Genomic DNA, 24,995 nt, shown 5'->3' with positions numbered 1-24,995 from the left:
GCCTCACATCCACAAGGAGATCATTTCAGCTCTAGCTGATCAACGCAGTGACATACCAAAACACAGGTAAACTCAAGTCAAGTCTGATTTTCCTGCAAGAAAGAGCAGCTTGAGATGAACAAGAAGGTTATTTTACAGAGGGAGCTTTCAAAGACAAGTTTTAGGAGGCAATCCAGTCTCCATGGTGGGGTTGTTTATTAATTTTTTGGGCCTTATCCAGACCTCTTCCTCTTCTTCTCTGATCCGTTCTTTCCCTTAATCAGCTCTACTTCTCAGCCACAGGTTGAACTAGGACAGGGAAGCTGAATCCTCAAGTGACATCACATCTAGGCTGCGAAACCTGTAGATGAGAAAAAAGTAACATAAAACCTGCAGAAATTCATTTAGGGAGGAGGATGATGATTAAAGATCAGGCTCCTTGTGGTTTGCAAAACATCTTATCAAGCTAATAAATAAACAAATGTACAAATCATCATTGAAACAACAGCATTTACTGATTAAACAATATGGACAAAACAAAATAATCAGATTGCAAATGCTGTTAAGTATTAATTTGCAGCAATTTACATGATTATAATTACAGTGGGCATTTTTGCTGTGATCGAGTTTGAATATTTTACTCACTGATTATGTTACTAATCAGTCAGTGAAACATTTAAATACGTTATTACATGTTTATGAGTCAACTTATAAAGTTTTTGTGATTATGAAAAGCATTATTCTGATTGATACTGTTTTTATAATTTCATTGATAATGTCAGTTTGCTTATGAAGTGCATGGTTGTAGTTTATTCACTGCATGAAGCTCTTCAGAGTCAGTGATTAAAAACCCACGATGTGCAAAGTTAAAGTTGTATCACTTCATTTCAACTTTAAAATGAGTGAAAACCTTCAAAGATGATTAATATAATAATACACTTTAGTGAAATAGTTTTAAATAGACATTATGTCCTGCTAATTCTTGATTCTTTTGGATTCTGTTTTAGAATATCAGTTCATCATTTTAAGATAAAACTGAAAATATTATGTAACAGACAAGCATTTGATCATTTTGGAAGGTTTAAAAGTTAAAGAAAATGCTGGTTAAAGAACATAAAACCTAGACTATAATGAACCAAAAACTTTTAAAGGTATCCAAAAGATTATTCTGAGTTAAAAGCATAGTGTTAAATTTAAAGGTTAGTTTAACATGTAGCTAAAGTATGCAGAACTTGTGGTACTTTACAGTGGGGTGGTTTTGAAAATAATTCCAGGATTCTACCTTTTCACATATACATTTTCCAAGATTCATTTTCTGTGTTTTTGCCCTTTTTAGAGAGACAGGTCAGTGGAAAGAGGTGAAAACAGGGATGAGAGAGAGGGGAATGACATGCAATGACAGAGCTACAAATCGGACTCAAACCTGGGCTGCCTGCGTACATGGGGCACAACCTAACCACCAGGCCATCTACGCCCCTACGGTATAAATTCTTTGGGGGAAAAGGGGCACTTTATTTTGCCTTTATGTGGGTGGGAACGCTGAAAAGAGACAGGAAATTTTGGGGCCGAGTGTGGAGGAAGTAATGTGACAAACAGCGCTAGAATCGTTCAGGACTGTGGCCTCTATTTAAAATTTTAAAGTATTTTTTTTATTGTGAAACTGAAAGGAGTTTAATACCTCGAAATACAATTAAAAATCCAAATAATATTTTGATGTTTAAATAGCAGTGCTCTTTTTCTTAACCAGCAGAGGGTGCTATTCTGTATTTGGCTTCTCTTGTTTGATGTAGCTGAAGCAGTACAATTTATTGGTGCTCCTTTTTATAAACAAACTAGAACTACTGGTTTGTGGTTAATATGCTTTTTTACAATTGCTGGACAGTGAAAATGGATTTGATTGGTCAGATTGCATGTCTTTCATCAGGCAAATACATCTTGCAAAGCTCAAATCTGAAACTGTTGTGCCAGGTCTGAAAAAGGACCCAACCAATCAGCGTCGACGTGGTAGCTAAGGGCAGGGTTTAGTTGTACTGGGAGAGGGTAGCAACAGCTGCCAATGGTGTAGCGATTGCCTTGGATGTAGCTGTAGTACAGCAGAAGTTTTATGAGATTTCTTCATTAAAACAAGAGCGAAGAGCCACGCTGAAAGTGTCTATTCCCAGAGAAGATGTTTTTGTACTTCCCCCTACTGACCTCGACATTAGTTTTATCCACTGACAAGATCCAACATTCATAAACTATGCCAGGGCGTGTCTGTCGAGCTGAGGTTACAACCAGAGCTTGACAGACACGCCCTGCCGTAGTTTATGAACCAACCAGAATTTGAAATATATCCATGCAAAAGATATATGAAAACAGTCTATCTGGCATTTCAGGTTTAAAGTCCAGGAGTTGGCCAAGAAGAAAGGCTGTGGTGCTTTTTGACCTCAGACGTCCAAATACCCATCAGTCCATTCTTCTAGTCTTCGTAAGATTTATTTTGGGGCTTTTTTGCCTTTATTTGGAGAACCCAGGATTGTGGATGGTGTCAGAAACCATAGGGAGAAAGTGGAATGGCATATGGGAAAGGAGCCACCGCGTGGACTTGAACCTGAGCTGAGCTGCCCACTAGGGAAACTAGCTGGAGAGAACATCTTTGCACATTTTGAAGAAAATCCTTCAAACATTCATGAGACAAGCAAGGGATGAACAGGAGACCCCGTGACCTTGACCTTGAACCTATGATCTCCAAAATCAAATCATTTCATGCTTGATTCACATTGGACATTTGTGCAAAGTTTGATGGAAATCTCTAGAGATATTGTGTAGGGACACAGATGCAAATAAAAACACATGAAATTAAAAAGTACTTCTCAAATTTATAAAGACTGAAATTAAAATAGATATTTTACCTTCATTCTCATCATAATTAAATCATATTTTTCAACAAACTGACATCAATCAAAAGTTTTGAACTAAAAGAAACCATAAAGAATCATGGTAAATTGTATCATAAACCTGGTACTTCCACCACAAACATCCTTAAGATTTCAAATACTTAAAGGCTTGAATGGCATTCTTTTGCAGTTGTATCAGTCAGAGATTGATATTATATGACCCTTACCTGCTTGTGTCTGTTTTCCATTATCAGACAGATTATATGGCGTTGTTGCCAGTTTCTGTGGGGAGAGAAGAGAATGAAGCTCAGTAAGAAGAAAACTCATAAACTGACACATTTTAACCAGCAGGTGGCAGTGTTACATCAATCATCTCCACTGAAGAAACAACCCCAGCTGCTTGACTTCAAACTACATGCCTCCCCTTATGCTTCTAACTTGGACAGGTGTCACTATCTATCCTCCTGAGTGACACAATGGGAAAACATCCCATTTAAACTTCATCTGCTCTGTGATGAATCTCCCTATTTTCAATTCTAGTCTCATATTTCTTGTACATCTGCCTCTCTCGCTCCGTCATCCTCTTCCTCGGCTCATTATCCCTCTCTGTCTCGTCCTTCCTCCCCAGTCTCTCGTTTGATAATGGCTTCTTCCTCCCAGCGATTTTTTTTTTAAAGCTTCTAACAGGCAACTGTGTCCCGACTGATAGGGTGTCTGTGATTCATTTAGACAGGCTGGCAGCAAGCTGTGTAAACAGCCATTAGTAATTCATGACTCCGTCCAGCATCCCCAGGCTTCAATTAACCTCTGCTATTGGTGCATTCTTCCTCCCAGTCACCCGTCTTTCTCTCCTTTTTGATCTTCGTCCCCCTTCATCTGTATTCTTCACTTCTTCCTCCCTGTTTAAATCATTCTCTCTGGGTCTGAGTGCAGTTGTCATCTCGTCCAATCAAGAGAGAAAAATCTCAGTGGTAACAGAAGCAGCCAAGCAGGTGGTGTAAAACATCCATCTAATGTATGCAGATGATTTAGACGAGCATGGGAAATTATGCTGAGATGAAATGAGGAGTTTTTGTTTATTAATTTCCAGCTGCTAGGAGATATGTGATATGGCACAAAATTGTATTACTTTCAGCTGAAAGACCAATTAAAGACAAAACTTAGTAAAGGTGAGAAGAAAAAGTCAGATTTAAAGCCTTAAGACAAAAGAGACTTTGTCTGGATATGAGACTCATAACTTGAAAACTTAATAAACAAACTCTCTTAGCCAAAAGTGGAATAAAATCTTGGCTGCATACTCACAGAGCAGACTTTCAGGCCAGCGATCATTCACTTTTTAATTAGTACATTGGCACTTGCTTTGTTTTCTTTTGAAAATAACCTTGATCCTGCACCAAAGCGTCTCTCAAAAGTATGAAATATTAGTTTTTTGGCGTTTCCCTTTACAACTGATGATTGATTTAGTGGAGAATGTACTATGACTTGTATACGCCTACTATCACAGCTTACTGCAGATATTTGGTCCAGGGGTACACAACATTGTTGGCACCACATTGATTTCAGCAGATAAAAGTTAATTATAAAGAATAAAAATTAAAAGTTAATTATCGTGTTGGAAGAAGCTACAACTGAAATACAGTGCTATGAAAAAGTATTTGCCCCCCTTCCTGATTTTTTTTTTTTTTTTTTTTTGGCACATTTGTCACACTTAAATGTTTTAGATCATAAAACAAATTTGAATATTAGACAAAGATAACCTGAGTTAATACAAGATACAGTTTTTTAGATAATTTTATTTACTAAGGGATAAAAGCCATCCAAACTAACTTGGCCCTATGAGGAAAAAGTAGCTGATTTCTGCCAGACCTGTTGAATCAAGAAATCACTCTAATGGAGCCTGTCTGACAAAGACAGCCGGTTCTCAGGCTTTGAGACTCCAGTGAACCATGGTAAGAGCCATTATCCACAAATGGCGAAAACTTAGAACTAATAACTGGCTGTGCCACCCTTGGCAACAATAACTGCAAGCAAGCATTTTCATTGCATTCACATCACTGTGGAGGAATTTTGGCCCACTCTTCTTTGCAGAAGAGTTTTAATACAGCCACACTGGAGGGTTTTTGAGCATGGACCTGTTTAAGGTCATGCCACAGCATCTCAATCAGTTTTAAGTCTGGACTTTGACTAAGCCAATCTAAAACCTTAATTTTTTTTTCTAAGCCATTCAGAGGTGGACTTGCTGTTGTGTTTTGAATTATTGTCCTGCTGCATAACCCAAGTGCGCTCTAGCTCGAGTTCACAAGTTAATGGCCAAACATTCTCCTTAAGAATTTTCTGGTGCAGAGCAGAATACATGTTGTCCAAGTCGTCCAAGTCCTGAAGCAGCAAAGCAGCCCCAGACCATCACTCTACCATCACCATGTCTGACTGTTGCTATGATGTTCTTTTTATGAAACGCTGTGGTAGTTTTACACCAGATACAAGAGGACACCACCTTCCAAAAAGTTCAACTTTTGTCTCTAAAGAATATTTTCCCAAAAATCTCATGGATCATCAAGATGTTTTTAGCAAATGTGAGATGAGTCTTTGTGCTTTTTTTGGTCAGCAGGGGTTTTGACCTTGGAACTCTCCCATAGATGCCAGTCTCTTCCTTAAAGTTTCATCATGAACACTGACCCTACCTGAGTCAAGTGAGGCCTGTAGGTCTTTAGATGTTCTGGGCTCTTTTGTGACCTCCTGAATTGATGCACTCTTGGAGTCATTTTGGTAGGCCGGCCACTCCTTGGAAGGTTGTGAATTTTCTCCATTTGTGGATAATGACTCTCACTGTGGTTCACTGGAGTCCCAAAGCTTTAGAAATAGCTTCTGTAACCCTTTCCAGACTGATAGATGTCAGTGACTTTGCTTCTCATCTGTTCTTAAATGTCTTAAGATCATGGAATGATGTTTGGCTTTTTGGGATCTTTTAGCCTACTTCACTTTATCGGACAGGTTTTATTTAAGGGACTTCTCAATTCAACAGGTCTGACAGTAATCAGGCCTGAAATTGAACTCAGCTTTCCAAAAATGTGGTTAATCACAGATAATTTATGATTTAACAGGGGGGTAATTACGTTTTCACATAGTTCCAGGCAGGTTTGGATGGCTTAACTTATTATAATAATGTATTTCCTCCAGATTGCTCCACTTACTCATGCTGCATATACTTCAAACAAATGTGTGACTTTTGGAACATTGATTTGCTTCCACTCTTGTAACCCAGCATGAAAAGAAGTATGTGGACATCAGCATGTTAGATCCAGTCATGATCAAAAGACTTCTGTCTGGGGTGGAAAATTGGTTTGTTGCAGGCATTTACTGCATGTGGTTTTTGTGCATAGCAGCTGAAAAAAAAACAGGCATTTAACAAGCCATGTCTACAAAGTTTGTTGCACAACACCATCTAAAATAACATTCTTTTCTGCCCTGTCAAGATTCTCCTTCATCCAAACTAGGATGTTGAGTATTTGCCTTGAAATTTGCTTCAAATTTAGGGGCACAAAGTATGCAGATCATTCTTTCTTCTCTCGCTGACCAGCTGCATTGTTCCTAAAAAGTGCAACCCTCTGTCTAACTTGTCTTTTGGCTCTTACTGTCTCCCAGCAGCTCCTCAGACATCAGGCTGTCTTGACGGTTCCCCAGGACAAAGGCTAGGAAGGACAGGATGAGAGCGTCCATGATGCCCATGATAGCGAGGATGTAGGCCCAGCGCACCGAGCAGGCCCCGAGCGTGTACTTATCCGTCTGCTCGCCGCACATTCGCTTCACCTCATCGCTGTCCCAGCCGTCGGGGTAGATCATGCAGCCCAGAATCAGACATGTACCTGAATCAGAGAGACACAGAGGTGGGTCAGAGCTGAACTGGCTACTCTAACACTGATGTATGTGGAAAAAATGTAAGAAAAAAGGGAGGAGGTGACAGTTGTGCTAAAACAAAACAAGGGGAGAGGAAGGTTGAGAGACAGGCAGAATGCTTCCACACGTCATAGCAGCATGTGTGGAGTCGGCTGCATTCATTAACCGTCTGCTACACAACCACAGACTGAGCTGTTAGAGAGTGGAGTCATCTAACAAGCCTTCAGCTGGCAGCAGAGTTGTTTTCACATTTACTCACTCATACAGTCAGCAAGGCTATCGGATGATTTACAGCTTTGAGCTGTCAGTTTATCGTTGTTGACAGCGCTGACAGAAGTCTGATTTTTTTTATATGTTTGCATGTTTTTACAAATTTCTGTCTTTGAGCTGTATATAATAAGATGTTTTTGTTGTAGGGTACATAAGATTAAAGATTTAGGGGTTAAAGGATTCTTAGAGTCAATGATAAATGAAAAGACAGCCTAAGACCTTTCAGCAAAGGTAGTAGAGGTATTGATTGTGGAAATCTGGGTCAATGCTGATACCAGTTTTTTTTATTACTTCTTCAGTGCCATCATTTTCTGTCATGTTTGACCATGACACCATTTCAAGTTTATCTAACAAGTTAGATCTACTGCCCAATACGCAGTTATGTGTGCTACATGCCAGCATCAAATTAATATGATACAACAGATAAACATCTGCTACTGACATCGGTTCATGCTCACATTATTCATTGATGGTCAGTGTTTGTCAAAAAGGCTGATGTTGGCAGAGACTGTTGCTGAAATGATATCTGTGCATCCCTAAAAAGTAAACAATTTCCTCAGGCCTTGGGCTCCAAGAGGCCTCAAGATATAGTCAGTGTAGGTGTGCAAGAAATATGACGTCCACGTCTAGACATAAATCAGAATTTCTTTCAACAGTTTATCCACAGATGGTGTAAAATAATCCTTACACTGAGGCTGTTTGTGACCAAAAATGCATACATAAATAACAATAAAAAATATACATTGATATTTGTTTCCCACTTTTTTGGCATTCATCAAGAAATGAAGATCAGACCTGATTATAGATAGAAAATATGTGTTAATTTGGGGGAAATGTAACCCTTTAAATACAATTTTAAGTGCAAACCCCCTGATTTTTTAATGCAAAAACACAAAAAATGAAATATTTTTCACATACTACATGCAAATTGGATGTCCTTGAAGGGCATTATCACAGTCTTGTTAAGCTTTATTCAACTGTTCTAATAGTGCCTCTATGGGAAACCATTTGCATTTCCCCTCACACAAAATATTGGAAAATTGCTGACATTTGGTGGCACAGATTTGAAGCAATGACTTCAGAATGAACGCCTAATATCATGAATTTAATTCTTTTTCATTGTGATGCCGGGAGGATAAAAAATAGTTGTTTAATGGGTTTCAATGGGGCATTTTTGGTCACAAACACCGTGAGTGTAAACAAAAAGTGTACAGAAAGTGTACAAAATTTCAAAATTCTATTGAAAAAAAACATACCCTTAAAAATTTATGTTAACAGGGCGCGCCGGTAGTCGAGTGGTTAAGGCGCACGCCATATACGCAGGCGACCCGGGTTCGAATCCGGCCCGTGGCACTATTTCCTGCATGTCTCTCCCCGCTCTCCTCCCTGTTTCCGACTCTATCCACTGTCCTATCTAATAAAGGCAAAAAAGGCCAAAAATAAATCTTTAAAAAAAAAAAAAAAATTTATGTTAACAGTGACACAGTCAAGAAAAGCACTCGGAGAGCGCAGACCTCCGCCATTAGCCCTATCTCCCAATATTACAGAATCCTTAAAAAAATTCCTGGATCCAGTCGCTGATCCGGATCAGTTCCAAAATCTAATCTGCTCTTCCTTATGCCATTTGTGACATTTCCTGAAAATTTCTTGAAAATCTGTCCATGACTTTTTGAGTTATGTTGCTAACAAACAAACTAATAAACTAAGGGTGTACTCACACTAGGCCATCCGTGCTGTGCCGTATTCTAACCGTGCTGAAGCCCATTTGACCCCCTCCCCTGTCCTCCCTTTGGCCCGCACTCACACTGCTCAACACATCCAGGCCTGGGCATGGATACATCACGTGCTGACGTCATTACATGAAGCATCCACCGTTGATGACTCAGTATGCATAAGTGTTGTTTTTTAGGCTGTAAAATAGTTACAGATTTATACGATATCTGATCTGACACCAGAATTATTTCCCCTGACCTGGAATCAGCTACATTAACCATCCAGAGCCCAGTGAGGAGAGAGAGAGAGAAAGCAGTTCATAGCGGAGAGTTATCGCCCACAGCATATAATCTTGAGCCTGCTCAGAGTTCCAAGCACTTCTGCTGAATGAAACCCGGACTTTTTAACTTGTAGGAGCCCCTACAGTCATTTCTCTGCGTGTCCTTATATTATCTGGATCCCCTTGGCATTCCATTATGTGCTACGAACTGTGCCTTTTCTCAGCGTAATCCTGGATGCCTGATGCACCAAACAAGCTCTCATGTGTCCAGAGCAGGATTAAATGTTCAGTTAAAAGTTCTTTTTTTACCATGGCGAGAGCAATTTTAACCATCAAAACCCTGTAAGGGATATGGTGTGTATCTTGAGTGTAAATAATAAAACGAGTGAATAAAATAACAACAAAATAGATTTTGATTACCTTAAAAAGTCCTCAGAGAGGAGGAATTAGGAATTGGTTGGTATACAAATAAAGTTTATTATTATTATTATTATTATTATTATTATTATTATTATTATTATGGTGGAATACTCTGTGGTAAAATGGCATGCAATAAATATGAATTATGCATCAACAGTGAGCATATATTTTACTGTTGAAGGTTTTACCCGACTTAGAGACATATTCAAATATAAGAGGTAGTGGGTTTGGCTGATGATGCTCTTCTGTTGGGTGTTTATGTTTCAGATTTGGGTATGTCCTGTAGTTCTCTGGCATTGTTAAGAGAAAAAAGTTGCTTTAAATATTTTGTCAACTCCTTATGACAGTTTTGAGCTAAATATAGAAGGGTCTTATATTTGTCCAAGCATGGGGCCTGCAAACAACTTAAACAACTCCTGCATAAGACGAAAAGCTTTTATACATGGTGTACCAAAGGACTTTAGAGGAAGCTTCTCAGATTTTTATTTGATACACTGTGATTTAAAAAGTAAATGGCAAAGTAAGTTTCAGAGAATGAGGCATGTACTAGGCAGTCAGTATTACAGGATGTGCTGTGTTCATTATTTTTGGAGCTAGACCTACATATGTGCAATTCACAGCATTGCAGACTCAATCTCGTGTTGTGCAGCCACAAAACCTACTGAAGAGATCTCAAGGTGAACAAAAATAACCCGTGAAGCTTAGTATTAGAATAAAAATGTCGAATGTGAATATTTCAGTATTGCAAAGCTCAATGACGAACTAGAACAAACTAAAACAGAGAAAACATGAACTTGTCAGACTGTGAGCAAATGAAAAAAGCTGCAAATGAAGGATCAGAGCATCAGTGTGATGAAGTTTCTCAAAATGTTGGTGATTTAATTCAATTAGTGTGTGACAGAAAGAAACATGAATGACTGATTATTTCTGTTTAATTTCCAGGAAATTAAATCATTCATTTATTCAGTTAGTCAACATTAACGTTTAAAAAACAAACACTCACTTGCAGTAACCTTGTCTATGAAGGGTAAGACAATTAAATAATGTATTTTTCAATATAATTGATGCCTGATGCCTGTTTTCTGAATCATACCATTTGCGCGTAAAGTTTCAGTTCTCTTACTTTAGTTAAAATAGTAACACCAATCCATCGAGATACTTAGAGAGAATCATACGTTTTGCATCATAAAGGTTGCTTCTTGTCTCACCCTTTCCACCCTCTTAGGATCTGCATCCACTCTCTTGGTTTAACAGTTAACAGTACAGTGGCAAGATGGGTATTTTTATTTAAACAGTCTATGGTATAAATGTAGAATGAAAGGTAAAAGGAGGTCTATTCATCTGTTCATAAGGAGTTCAATAAATCTACCATTCCTCACAGAATAACAACAATAACAGCAACAAGTTACAGTTATAATAACCTGTATTGATGTAAAGGCACTCTAATCCATACTTCAGGCCTACGTATCCCAGGAGGCACTCTGTCTATTGACTTTGTGCAGACTTCTTGATTCCTAGATGAATTTTCTCAAAGCAGAGAAGATATAAAAACACTAGTGAGCAGCAGGAGGTGGCTATAAATTCATTTCCTTTGTAATTATCTTTATTTAACGTAACATGCTCTCTGCTTCAATGTGCTTTGACACTGTGCAGCTTAAAATGCAAGGGAGGAAACACTATAAATTTTGGTTTTCTTTTACTGCATTTTAAACCATGTTTTTTTAAATGTTTAAACTCAGGAACATTGTAACACCACTTTCTTTACAACCAAAAAAATTATTTAAAAAAAGCACACAATAAGATAGCTTGTGTGAAATAGTAAGGCAACTTTTCTGTTTTAAAAGTTTAGAGGACAGTTTATATTATTTGAATTATTAGTACTTTTATTTACTGTAACTAATCCTTACAACAGAAGTCCCTTATAAAGGGTCCTCAAGAGGCAAGACCAGATGCAAAAGGAAGCACCAAAATGAGTCCAAATGACCCTTACCCCTTGTTCTGAGTGCCCCCTTGCCCCCATAGGAACAACATTACAAAGGGTAAAAGTGAAATCTTCTAACTTGACATGCCAGATTGACAGTTTCATATATTCAAAGGATATATTTTAAATTCATCAGGGAAACCTCCCTTACAAAGCATTTAAGGTGTCTCATTTATTACAGGCCAATCAGAGCAACAAGACAAAATGAGGTAGAAGGCACTCACAGGTAGTAACCTGAGCTTGACAGACAGGCGCTGCCTTAGTTTATGAATGGTGAAGTATGTTGGTGGATAAAACTCATGCTGTTGCAGGTTGGGAGAAGTGCTAAAACATCCTATCCACAAAAACAAGCTGTCAATGTGGCTCTCTGCTCTTTTTTTTTTTTTTTTAACAAAGGTATAAGTCCCAGTTCCAATTAAACTGCTGCTATACTAAAGCTCCATCTGAGCTAGGCTACACCGGCAGCAGACACTGTGTATCAGTTTACAGTACAACTAATCCCCACCCATAACTATTGTGAACTTATGTAGAAGCAGGTTGGGAGAAGAGGGAAAACATCTTTCCATCATGAAAAGCTTTCATTTCTGCTCTTCACTCTTTATTTAATAAAAAAATATGATCCCGCTCTGATAAAACTGCCACTATACTGTAGCTTAATTTCAGGCTAAATGCTCTACCAGCAGCAGCCATTGCCATCAGCTTCCATTACATCTAAACCCCGCCCGCAACTACCGTCTAATTTTCCACAAGCGCTTTGGTCAGGTCTGATTTTTAGATCTGGCGAAATTGTTTCGGATTAGAGTGTTGCAAGGTAGATTTGTCTGATGACAGACATGTAATCTGACCAATCCATCTGATTTGCAAGGTTAGAAGTCATTGACAGCAATTATGTAAATGGACGCAACATTGCCAGACGTTTCTGATATGCTGCCTACAAGCATTTTCGATAACTTGCTTGAGCAAAAAAGACTAAAATTGAAAAGCAGCACAATCTAAAGACTAAGACTGATTAAAATAGCTTCTAAAATTAACACTGGGTTAAGCTAAGTAAAGGGAGCAAGGGGTGAATTGGGGCTAAGCACAGTATTATGATGTCAGTTGATGCATTTAGACATCTATTTATTACTACTGTCATCCACTAGCAAACAGATTTTACTCTTTTAAAATATGAAAGTTGCTTCTTGAATGGGTTAGGGTCAGAGTGTAGGGTTAGGGGTTATATTTGTAAAAATACAATAATTGCCCCCACCCAGCTGCCGCCCAGGTGGTTAAGAGTAGGGAATGAAGGGAATGGGCAGGGTTTGGGTTAGGAGTTAGCTCTCATCAGGATGTTTAAATTCTAATTCCTTACTATGCTGATCTTAAAGAATGCAATTTCATGCTTACAAAAATGTAAACTTTCAGCATTTCTTCCACAGTGTATTAACTTAGTTTCCTCTCTATGCATATTAGACGATTCGGTACAGTGCACACACTTCTCTCCTGTGTAAACAACCTGCTGCTGCTGCAGGCTTTCTCCACTGTAATATTAATAGAACAACTCGAGCTGTACGCTGTCTCGGCAGCAAATCTTAAACATCCCACAGAGCTGGAGTAGAAGAGAAACATGGGAGATCAAAGAGACATCACATTTGTGTTTCTTACTCTCATGTGGAGGCTGTTAGATGTCCATTTCTACACTGTGGTGGTTCAGGATACTCTAAGACTACCTACAGCTACAAAGCCTGTTTTTACACAGAGCAGATCTAAATGTAAATCCCTCTTCTTCTCCCTGACTGATCATATCTTCATCTCCAAAGCATTACCTTAAAAAAAAACTTAAGAGACATTTGTCTTTTTTCCATGGATGTACTGAATCTTATCTGTTAGCTTCAGCCGTTGTTATTCTTTAAGAAAGCTCTTCACATAAAACATTTCCATTCCAAATACTGCGTCCAATTGTCTCTAGAATCAATGTGGGTTACTCGTTTATCTCTGGTGAAATTGTTCTTTGTTAGGCTTTAAGAGGAAAGGGGTTGTTACACATGTAATGCCTCAATAAACAGATCCAACAAGCAGCATGCAGCTATAGTACAACATGCACTGACAAAAGGGCTCAGCCTCTTCTTTTCCAGATAAATAAACTCTCTTCTTCTTAACATCTCGACCGCCTGCACACAATCCCAGCCATAAATAATGAAAGACATTATGAAACCCTCAGACAAGCTGCTCTGTCAGCTCGTTTCTAGACTTCAAATGAGCAATGTTTGAGTGAACTCACACAGCCTGAGAGCTGCAGAGAGCATTCAGACTCACAGGCGGGAAACAGACGAGTGATCCGGGTTTCAATGCTCCAAGTCATTTTAGGACGTCTGGAAAATGGAGCACACTTTATGGCGGTTCAGAGGATCTTAAGTAAAAGCTTCATTCAGAGTGGTCGTACTTTAAGACAGCAGGTTGAAAGTAATGAGTTCAAATCACTCTGGAGTCCAGGAAACAACTTCGTCCCATTGGGAAGAGGAGGTTAATTACTGAAGAGGGCTACATCTCACTCTCATCTCTGATTTTTAGTGACACTTCTTGTCCACCGTAGTTTTCTCTCTTTTCTCTGTGCTAATGACTGGGAGATGTAAGTAGATTAAGAAGGAGAACTTAGCCTGGCACATGACAAAGTTTGCACAAACCTTAGAACTCAGAGAATTTAGATGTGCAGATTTAGGGGCAGAAGCTAAAAAAAAAGAAGGAAAAGTTCGAGTTTGTTCGGTAGAAGTGGAATGTAGAGGGGCAAGACCAGCAGATGAAGCTGTTAAAAACAGCCAGTGGAGTTGAATGAGGAGGAATAATGAGGCAAGTTTGGGGCCAAAATAAACAGTCCATTTCACAACACACTCTATCCTTGGTTCCCAACCTGGGGTCCAAGACCCCCTTGGGGAGGCCAGAGATTTCTGGGTGGGGGCAATGGCCGGTCTGCTCTGAGGCTGTTAAAATGAGGTTCACTCAAACTACCTAAAGTAATAATAAGTAAAAAAAACCCATATGAATGGTTCATACCAAGGTCTTTTACTAATAAAACTTGTGGTTAAGGCCAGTGGTTCCCAACCTTTTTCCATTGATCCCCCCTTCACATATCAAAGAGGAGCTTGCCTCCCAGGACCCACACAGCAAGGGGGTCCCAGACCCCAGGTTGGGAACCAAGGGTTTTAGGTTGTTGTGTTTGGCTTTAAATAATGAAAACAAAAATAGCCTAAACCTAAAGAGTTATTAGCAAAATACCTTCCATTCATATGAGTTTTATCATGATTTTAGGTAGTTTAAGTGAACCTAATTATAACAATCTTAGAGCAGACAGGCTGTCGCACCCCCCTGAAATCTTTGGCATCCCCCCAAGGGGGTCCCAGACCCCAGGTTGGGAACCAAGGGTTTAGGCTATTATGTTTGGCTTTAAATAATGAAAACAGCTCAAATTTATGAGTATTGTTGACAGCAATACATCACTTTTTTTCTGTATGGGTCTTGGGGGCCGCAGCTCCTCTTAGATATGTGAAGGTGGGGCTCACTGGAAAAAGGTTGGGAAACACTGCACCATATGGACCAAGGTATCTGGCTGCTTGACCACTACACCAACAGGGACTGTAATGAATTCAAATGCATGTACTTTAAGATGGAGTTGCCCCCCACCTTTGACAGCTACAACAGCCTCTACTCTTCTTGGAGGGTTTTCCATGACTTTTGGAGTGTTTTGTCGGAATTTGTGGCCATTAATTCTGTAGAGCTTTAATGAGGTCAGGCACTTAAAAGGACATTACTAATGGGCACCATAAGTCCACTTCAGCTACCTGTAGTGATGTCACTGATACTGCATCCATGTATTCTATAGATGAAACAGCCCATTTTAGATTCAAATTCTGAAGTTTTGTTTAACATTTAACCAAGTAATAACTGTTGATTTTTTTTCTACAAAGAGAATTTGGAACTTTCTCTTACAGCCCTGTTTTCACACTTGTACAACTAAATAATTTAGTGAAATATAAAAGAGGATGATCTTTCCAATTGGAGGTCACAGAGAATAAGTTTACCATTATAAAGTTTCTAAAACAGCTCTCAATGACTCTGAATGTCCTTGATTCTTCTCTCCTACACACAGATACTACTTTGCTCTCTTTGAAGGCCTCCCAGCTGACAGCTGTTGGCAGCGACACACGGACAATCAGAGGAGGAGATGTAATAATGTCCTCTGTGTCCAATCGCTTCACGCTATTGCACACATGCACACAAATTATGGTGCATTTCACAGGCCCAGCTGTAGCCGTCTTATCTTGCAAATTACGTTCCTTTAGCCATCATGGTTATTGGAGTACGTGTGAGTGTGCAACGGTTGGCTGCAGATTAAGAGAGCTCATACTGTATTCACTGTGCACCAGCATCAAGGTGGACCAAGGCAAATGATATTAATGGGAGTTAATTGGGGCAGAAACTGGCACCTTCTCCTCCATCCTGACCTCCTGCTTCTGCTCCACAGGGGGCTGAGAGAATAGTGTGTGCAGAAAGATAAAGAAGAGGAAAGGCAGAATGATTTGCAACATGAATCCCCCCGCCTTATTAACACCTCTTGAATGAGGTCCAGTGATTCACAGGGTTTGTCTGTGTATCGACCGCTGGTGGAGCAGATTAATGAGCTGCTCTGAAGTCCCTGCACGACCAGCATTTAGGTTTCACATGATGTATGAGACATGGAATCTAAAATATCTATATAAATTATAGGCATGAACAACCTGCAAAGACATCTATATTTAGGGTAAATTTGCAGATATGTGTACTTTGGTTAGAGGAAGGGGCGTGGTGTCAGTTCCATGGTTCCACCAATCAGCTCCTTTGTGCACTAATTGGCTTCAAGTAACATTAGGAGAGGAACAGCACCTGTTACAGTTATTTTGGCTTCACAAGGGGATGCGTTGTACGTATAAATATATTGTACATGATCAACAGAAGTCGCAAAAGAAGGTGCAAAACATGTATAACATAATTAGGAATTACTCTCAAATCATAATTTACACTTTGTTAAATGCACAAGTGTCTTTCCTGCAGATATTTCTGCAGATTTAAATGAATGCATTACTGATGTTCCACTTAATTTTCCCCCTTAACTTCAGTTAATGAGTGGATAATTACTAGAGGCTTATTCACTCTTCTGCTTGAGGGTGTGATATTCACGTACCTGTGGGGTTTATCCTTCAAAAAGGTCATTTCCACTGAGTGGTCTAGTTCAGTTTGGCACAGCACGACTGCTCAGCTGGACTGCAGAACAAAACATGGCTGTCTGCTCTATGAGGAGTGAGGTCTGCCTAAATTAGGGATTTTTGGACTCGACAGAGCCTCATAATGTTTCCTGGACTGTGGATATTGATATATGGCGGCAAATTGAGTTTCCTGATGTTTATCTGGACCTGATTTTAAGTACAGGAAGCAGTACATCCACTCAGTTCATCAATGATGGATGTAAGTAAGTGATTTAATGTAGAAGTTTTGTGATTTCGAAGCTTTAGGTCAGTTAACTCTGTATTGTAGCTGGTTATTCATCTACTTCTTACTTAAGGTAATCTATGAGAAGATCACTCTGTGTTGGCTGAACGCGTTTGCAAAACTTCAGGCTGCAGCCTATTTTGAAACGAGATCAGTGTACCCAGGATTTCTTACTTAATGTAGTTTGATTTTAACACCTGTTACACCTTTAACTTATATTTAATGTAACATATATGTGACCAAAGCTGGTAAAAAGTCCTGCAGGTCGTCCGAGGTCATTTTTGAGTTTTTTACACATTATGAAAGCGTAGATTCCAAGCTTTCAAATGGTGCATCACACACCGTAATCTGATCATATTTTACAAAGATATGCTCATATGAATGTTAACTTCTATTTCCTGTCTGTTCTGAGAAAAACAGGCTCAAAGTTTCAGGACTTCTCCTACCTTTAGGCAGGCCAGGAGATGGGCGTGAACAATAGAGCCACATTTACATAAAGTCCACCCAAAGCAAGCTTCTGAATCGGACTAGTGACACTCATCAAAAAATTCCCACAGGAAATCCGCCATCATCAAACTTTCACTGTTGAGTGATCCTGAAGTTGTCCAAAGTCTGTTGATAATTCTTGCTGCTTCTTCATATTCTCTTCTACTTTTCTTCGCTGCAGGGTGCATCTTGAGGCTTGTTGATAAAGGTGATAACTAGAAACAGCTGTAGTTACGTGCTTAGGGGGGTTGGAGTTTGAGCCATGCAGTGTTTGTTATTGTCCATCTCAATGGGTGAAACTGGGAACAATGGCAGACTGACCGGCCAATTATCACCTCGCAGTTTCGCTTTCCCCTCCCCTCAATATCCTTGCAGCAACTGCGAGAATAGGGCAATTTAAAACACAAAATTAACACTTTTAAATATCACATTTGTGTTACTTTTTTCATCAAATGAGTATTTTAAATGTCAGACTTGCATAAAATGAGAAAAAATGAAAAATGGATCATTTTGAAGAAAACGACTTTGTATCCATTTTTCTCAACCACCAGAATGCCGACTTGCAGGAACTTTATCTGGCTTCGGTCACATATTTAAGGTACAGCTTGCAACTTTTATATTGTGAAATTAGACAGAAATAACTTCAGTGTTTCCCCAAAAAGAAATCTCATAAAGTTATAAATGCTACTTTATTTAATCAGTGATAAATACTGATGGACTTGATAGTTTTTTTGGTCTTTACCCTATAAAGTTAACTGTGTTAATCAGACATTGTTGGACTATTTATACAGCTGTGAAACACACTCTGTTGTCGTTAGATGTCTTGTCACATTATTTTACCATCTAGTTGATCTGCTGAAATTTAAGGTCTTAGTTTTCCTTTAAGGTCTAAGGAAGGAGTGTAGAGTTGAGTTTAGATTATATTCATCACCAGCTAAATGCTTGTGGTATCTGCTGTAACATCCCAGCTTCCTCTTCTGTCTTTGCTGTTGTGGCGCAAATCATTGCAGTACACATAATCCATCAGCTGATCTGGACTGGCCGTAGTTTATTTAACCTTTATTTAACCAGGAGAAAATAAAGGTTAAAAATCTCTTTTTCAAGAGTTCACATAGTTCAGATGTAGTGATAAAAAAACAGCACATTTTTCTGCTCAAATAAAGCTGTTTGCTGCTGATTCACTACTGATTACTGACCCTCTACAATCCACCCACCAAATGAGGGTATGGGTGTCTGGAGACGCAAACTATTTTGGGGGTTAGCGTTCCATACCAAACCGTACTCAATCAAACAAGACCTCTTGATGGAAATGGGGCTAACACACAACAAATACTGATGTTTCTCATGTCTCAGAGGATGAGAAAGTTAAGTTAACTGTGTCTCTTACAGTGCTAGTGTCGACTTTGGATGGACTTTTCAAACCATGTTTCCATGTGAAAGCTGCTTGCATTTCTTTGAAGTGTCAAAACTAAAAAACGAAACAACACAGGATGCCAAGGACTTCTAGTTTTATTGTTGTGGGATTGAAGCAGCTGTCAATATGATGTTATTCTATTATGATTACATATAAATGATTAAAACCCTGGTAACTTTATTTTTCACATCTTTGATTTCCCACAAGGGTGGTTTGTTAATGGTTCACTTTGTTGTTTGCATCCAAATGCTGCTTCAAACCCCTTTCTATGTTGGCAGTTAAAATTCTCTCTTTGGGAAATACTTAATCATTTATTCATTTATTTCTAAAAGTTGAACAGAAGTGGAATTTAAATAAAAAATGTGTTCAAAAACGCTGAAAAAGTCTGTTAAATACAGTTCTTAAACACCCAATTTCAGCTCTTCTCACATTGCATTACACAGAAGTTCTGATCCTCAAAGACAAAAATACTTTCAATATTTCATCAATGCATGACCCAATATTAAGAATACAGATCCAGCAACAACACTTGGTATCTTTGCAAAGATACAAAGCACAGTGGATAAGAAATAGAATGTAAACAGTCTAAGATCTTCGCTGCTAAAGCGGCAAAAACCTAATTCAATTCAGCATGGAGCTAAACTTCCCCGCTAAGGCTTTAATCTCATAAAGGAGCTGTCCAAACACGGTGGTGCTGAAATCTGAAACAAGAGACACCATGGCAGCTGTTTGCAACCATTTTCGCTGCTCTATTCCACAGAACACGGCTTTAACAACCTGCCTGTGATTTAAAATCTGACTCAGGGGTCAGTCCTGGCTGCTCCGTATGCGTGCTGGCACTAAAGCCTCGGAAACAACAGACCATTTGCATGTTTTCTTTTCCCCCTCCACCTCTTACAACAACTGACACCACGCAAGAGTTGTCGCCGTTGGGAGAATGGGGGGGGGGATAAAGTGAAGAGTAAAGATGAGGTGACAGGGAGAGAGAAATAAAGAATAAAAGCGACAGGACGGGAAATAGCAGAGAGGTGCCTGATTAATGCAGCTTAAAATAACATTAGCAGCTCCGGGCATTAGCCTGTCGAGAAGCTAAAGACAGACAATGATGGCAGAATCAGAAAGTGCATCATGACAGTAGAGACAAGTATAACACTTCAAGAATAATGAGAGTTCACCAATGGATCTCAAAGCCTGAAGTAAATGTTATAATGTGTGCCTGTGAATATTCATGTGTCATTTTCAGGTGTGGAGTGAAATGAAGAGGAGGAGAGGGAGTGAAGACTGGAGGGAAACCGCAGGAACATGGGTTACAAGATTGGAATCCCAATGCAGCTCTTGAAAGACATGAAGGGAATGAAAGAGGCTGTTTAAAAATGCAGCGCCAGACAGAACACGGTCCAATATTAGAGAAATACTGACACAGAAATATGGGAAATTCATGGGATAATTTAGGAAAATGCCCTGGGCAAATCTGAATAACTATATTCACAATAGCTCCCAGGATTTGCTCCCCAAATCATGGGAAACTTTCCCCAAATTATGAGGACAATTCTGATTTTTTTGTTAAAATTGCCTTGTAAAATTTTCAGGAAGTATAAATTTTCCCACCATTGCATGAAAATGTTCCAAAATTGTTGAGAGCATTTTCAAGCGACCAGGTAAATTTCAGACATTTTTAGGTAGAATTCAAGGGTGCAGATGGCCTAGCTGTTGGGTCGACTCACACCCCATGTACATGGGCGGCTCGGGTTGAAGTCTGGCCTGTGGCTCCTTTATAAAACCCCAAAATATATCTTATTTAAAAAATGGTAAAAGCTATTTTTTTTTTTTTTTTACCAGAAAGGTTCCTAAAAACTTCCTGAAGGAAAATCCTTTTTCAGGCTGGGGAAGATTCTGAGAATAGTGGACTTACGAGAAAATTCCTGAAGATATATGTTTTTTAAATTATCAGTTGAAAATGTCACGTTTCCCTGGAAAATACACAAGCATTCCTGGAACTATCCAGAGATGTTTCTGGGGGAAAAACTCTGCCTTTGGGTGACTTTTTGCCAGATTAAGAGAAAATTCCTGAAAATGTTGGGGAAAAAAATCCTTTGAAAATTTCCCAAAATTTCATAGCAAGGTTCCAGGACATATAAAATTCCCTGACATCCCTGAAAACTAAAAAGAAATCAACTTGGGAGCATTTTTAAATTATCAGGGAAATTCCTGAAGAATTTCGGTAACATTCCCAACTTTACACCTGAATATGAGAGAATTCCTGAAATTTTTAAAGAAATTTCTTTGGAAAATGTTGCACATTCCCAAGTAAAACTCAAGGTATTTTGAGGTAAAAATTTAAATTCCCATAATTTACTGGAATTTTTAAAATTAACTTGGAAATTTCATGTAAAATCACCCAAACTTTCCTAAAAGATAACTAAAAATTTCCAGGGGTAAATCCTGTGTCTTCATGTGTCATTTTCAGGTGTGGATTAAAACGAGGAGGGGGAGCAAGGAGGAGTGAAGACAGGAAAAAACCACAGGAACACAGGTCACGAGATTGGAATGCTAATGCAGCTCTTGAAAGACATGAAGGGAATGAAAGAGGCTGTTTGAAAATTTCAGCACCAGACTGAACGTGCACCAACATCAGATGGAGGAACCACATGCCAAAGACACAAAACAGACTCAAGACCATCATGTCCACAAATTAAAATCAGCGCTCTGTTCTATTTGCCACTGCACTGACCCAGTCTTCATTCAGCATTCAACATTAGCATAATCAGTGTACTTTCACAAACCACGGAAGTTTTGGCTTCCTAAAAAAACAGAGGGACTCTTTTTCCCACTATCCTTTGAAAGGGGTTTGATTGAAGATGTTAAGAAACTGTATTCTAAAAATTACTCCTCATAATTATGACAAGTAAATATGAAAATAACCAAGCCAGCTATCTTTGATGTTTCAGAACGTTTGAGGACATTGTTTCTAGGGAATAATGGGATCATTTCAGAGAATTCCAGAGAATGTCTCAGACTCTATCACAGTCCTATCCTATCTAGATAATGGCATAAAACCATTCCTAGCGGGGGGGGGGGGGGGTCTTAAGGAAAAGGAAATTACCGGGAATATTCACATCTACCATACTCCTATTTTAAAGTGACAAACAAAAAGATATCAGCTCTTGACAAAAATTCCAGGAAAATTCCCAAAAGGTTTAGGGAAAATATCTGGAAATGTTCTTGAAAATGTACTGAACATTCCTGAAATTTTTGAAGGAAGGTTTGCGCAAATTTGTGTTAAATCTTCTCAAAGATTTCCCTGGAAAATCTTGAAAATTCCTATACAAAACATCCTGGGAAATCCTCCGAAAATTCCTGGAACTATTCATCCGAGAGAGATACCTGCGGAGAAACCTTACTGCTCCGACAGGAAGTAGACACAGAACCATCACTCCTGCCAAATTAAAATCACCACTCTGTTTTACTCACTGCAGCACAACCTTTGCCCTCAGCCAGTCTTCATTCAGCTGATTTAAATGTTAACTAAAACTTTACGCTTTGGCAATGACAAGCCAGTTACAGACGCTCCCTTGAGGAAACATAAAATTGATTGAGGATTGAATTTACAATCTAATCATGTCTGAGCAGAGGGATGTGAAAGAAGCCGAGGTCAGTGCTAAGTGCAGGCCATGTGAAGTTGAAGAGTTCCTGTTTTATCAGCGCTTCATCATTTATCAAAGAAAACTAAAAAAAAACGGACCTCTGTTCAAGGTTACACATGCCTGAGCCACTGATTTGAAATCAAGTACAAGTAAATGGCTCAGATCTTTTGAAGGAGATCATTTGAGATTCAAAAGTGTTTCAGGATGTTTGGATAACTTCCAGAAATCCTCATGTGACCCTTTTCAAAAAAGGCTCTTCAGAAACAAAGCCTCCTTTTTGCCAGCCTTAATCTGCATGAAAGTTACTACACTGATTCTCCTTGGTGGTGTTGTTTTCCCCCTTCAGATGCTTCCTGTAATGCGTGCGGCCCCCCACCGTCTTACAGCCCACAGGAGGGTATTTCAGAAGTTGTATCCAAACACGGTGATGCTGCTGAAGATTTTGTTGGTTGTCTTGTTTGAAGTAGGTACTAGTTGAAACTGTCTTCTTCTTCTGAGCTTTCAAACAAGCTTTAATCAAGATATTCTCTGACTTCTGAGTACAAAAGCATATTTTGGAGAAGGAGGTTGCTTCCTGCACTGAGCATCAAGTCAAATAGGATGAGGAAGATGCAGCATCACCATGGAGATAGGCCACCTGTTGTCCTTCCTCCAAACTGATCTGTGGATTTGTATCGCTGAGCGCCAGAGCAACACCAACACCTTGATGATGTAGTGTGAAAGTGAAACAAAAGCCTCCACAGATTTTTCTGCTTCTTTTCATATTTAGCTTCTTTTACATTCTCTCATGAGAGGTGCTTTTTCAAAAAAAAAAAAGACAAAAATATAGAGAGAGGCTTTTGTTTTCAATAGAACAAAAGAACACTTTTATCCACAAATGTTTGAGACGGGTTCAAATGAAGGTGATGAGTAGCAGGATTTACTCCCAAAGAGGAAAATGAGAGGTAAATCTGCCAAATAGGATCTAAGGTTCTAAAAGAACATAACATTTTTGTTCAAGTTTTCCAGATGTGGAAATTAGAATCAATTTTCCATTTTCTGAAATTCCAGTAAAAGTCTGGACACTGCTTACAAAAAAAAAAATCCCAAAACTTTAATTATAATTTCTAAAAATACTCTGGAAATACTGCAAAAAAATACCCCTTTCATATGATCAAAAAGTCACTTGAAATTTTTCCAACATTTTAAGAAATTCCATGAAAACCTCAGAAGGTTTTTTGACAAATATTCACAAATTTTGGAGAAACTATCAAAAATACTTTAGAAACCTCCCCAAATTCCCTTAGAAATTTCCCCAAAATCCTCTTAATTTTTTAAGAAAATTCTGTAAAACCTCCCGATATTTTAAGGGAAATCTCCTGGACTAATGGAAAAATTACCCAGGAAATGGCTAGGTCGTTTCATGACAATAAAGCCCCCCCCCCCAAAAAAAATTCCTAGGAAACTTTCCAAAACTTTAGGAGAAATTTCACAGATTTCCTATGAAAATTGTAAAGATTCACAGGTAACTCTTCCAAAGTCATGGAGAAATTCCCGGAAAAAATTGCTGGATAATCTCACAAATTCTGAGAGATTCCAGATATTGGATTTTTCAGACGAATGTGGCAAATTTATCAAATTTTGGAATTTCCCAACATCCTTTGGAATTTTTTCTAAAAGAAAATGTAAAAAAAAAAACCAATATTCCAAGAAAATTCCCTATTACTTAGTATGTTGAAAATAACTCACCAACAAATTTTGATGAAAGCTTCCAAACATTTATGAAATACCCAACCAGCAGCTGTTGCCAACCTGCAGCTGTGACACAAATCTTCTTCCATTAAGAAGCACTCGGACATTTTTCCTGGATCTGAACTTTGAATCCGCTCTGGGTCTGTAGGACATGTAGCAGCATCAGGGGTGCATGGACTCCCTCGTCCTCTGTTCTCTCTGCTGAACCTGCAACAGCTCACCTTGACAATATCTCAGAAAGGAGAATGAAAGGGGGAGACGAGGAGTGATTGGATGCAGAGAGCACCTACAGCCGTTTCCATGGCAACCAGCAAGCTCAGACAGGAGAAAGGAAGAGCAGTAATGGGTGGCCGAGATGGCCTCGCACAACACAAAAACAACACCCATCCCCTCTTACTCTATGGGGTTTTTTGATCCATGACCTTTGAAAAAAAGAAGACTGAACAGGATGCAGAACAGGAGCAACCGTTAACCCACAAAACAGACCGACAGTCCACACCTGAGGAAACACTCCGAGGTTAAAGAGGTTCTTCTATGTGCAGGGAGCAGTACAGGGCTCCCTGATGTAATCTACGGAGATGGACATACTTAAATTCATGATATAATAACTCTGTGTGCTACTAAGCCAGCTCTCGGAGCCCTCCGATTTCCTCCCCTCATTTGTATTCCTCTGATGCCCCCAGTTTGCACTTCTCATTCTTTGATTTCATTCCCCTGCCAACATGTTTTCCCATGTTAGTGTTGTTAGTCGTATTTTCTGCACAGCATGGAGCACATCCTCATTCACAGCTTAATGCTGCTGTTACAA

General features: G+C 39.0%; 1 protein-coding gene across 1 annotated transcript in view; it reads right to left on the bottom strand.

Moving 5' to 3' along the window:
* Positions 1-55: 55 nt before the first annotated feature.
* Positions 56-24,995, bottom strand: part of lhfpl3 (LHFPL tetraspan subfamily member 3) — a 54,754-nt gene continuing 29,814 nt past the window's right edge. Inside the window, exons 2-4 of the mRNA XM_041780310.1 lie at positions 6,488-6,718; positions 3,083-3,137; positions 56-340 (exon numbers count right to left, since the gene is read on the bottom strand). Of these exons, the coding sequence (XP_041636244.1) occupies positions 3,115-3,137; positions 6,488-6,718 (254 nt within the window). The 3' untranslated portion in view covers positions 56-340; positions 3,083-3,114. The remainder of the gene's footprint in view (positions 341-3,082; positions 3,138-6,487; positions 6,719-24,995) is intronic.

This window comes from Cheilinus undulatus, linkage group 23, assembly GCF_018320785.1.
Source record: "Cheilinus undulatus linkage group 23, ASM1832078v1, whole genome shotgun sequence".
Lineage (NCBI taxonomy): Eukaryota > Metazoa > Chordata > Actinopteri > Labriformes > Labridae > Cheilinus > Cheilinus undulatus.
The sequence above is the reverse complement of the archived record's forward strand: the minus strand, read 5'-3'. Positions and strand labels throughout refer to the sequence as shown.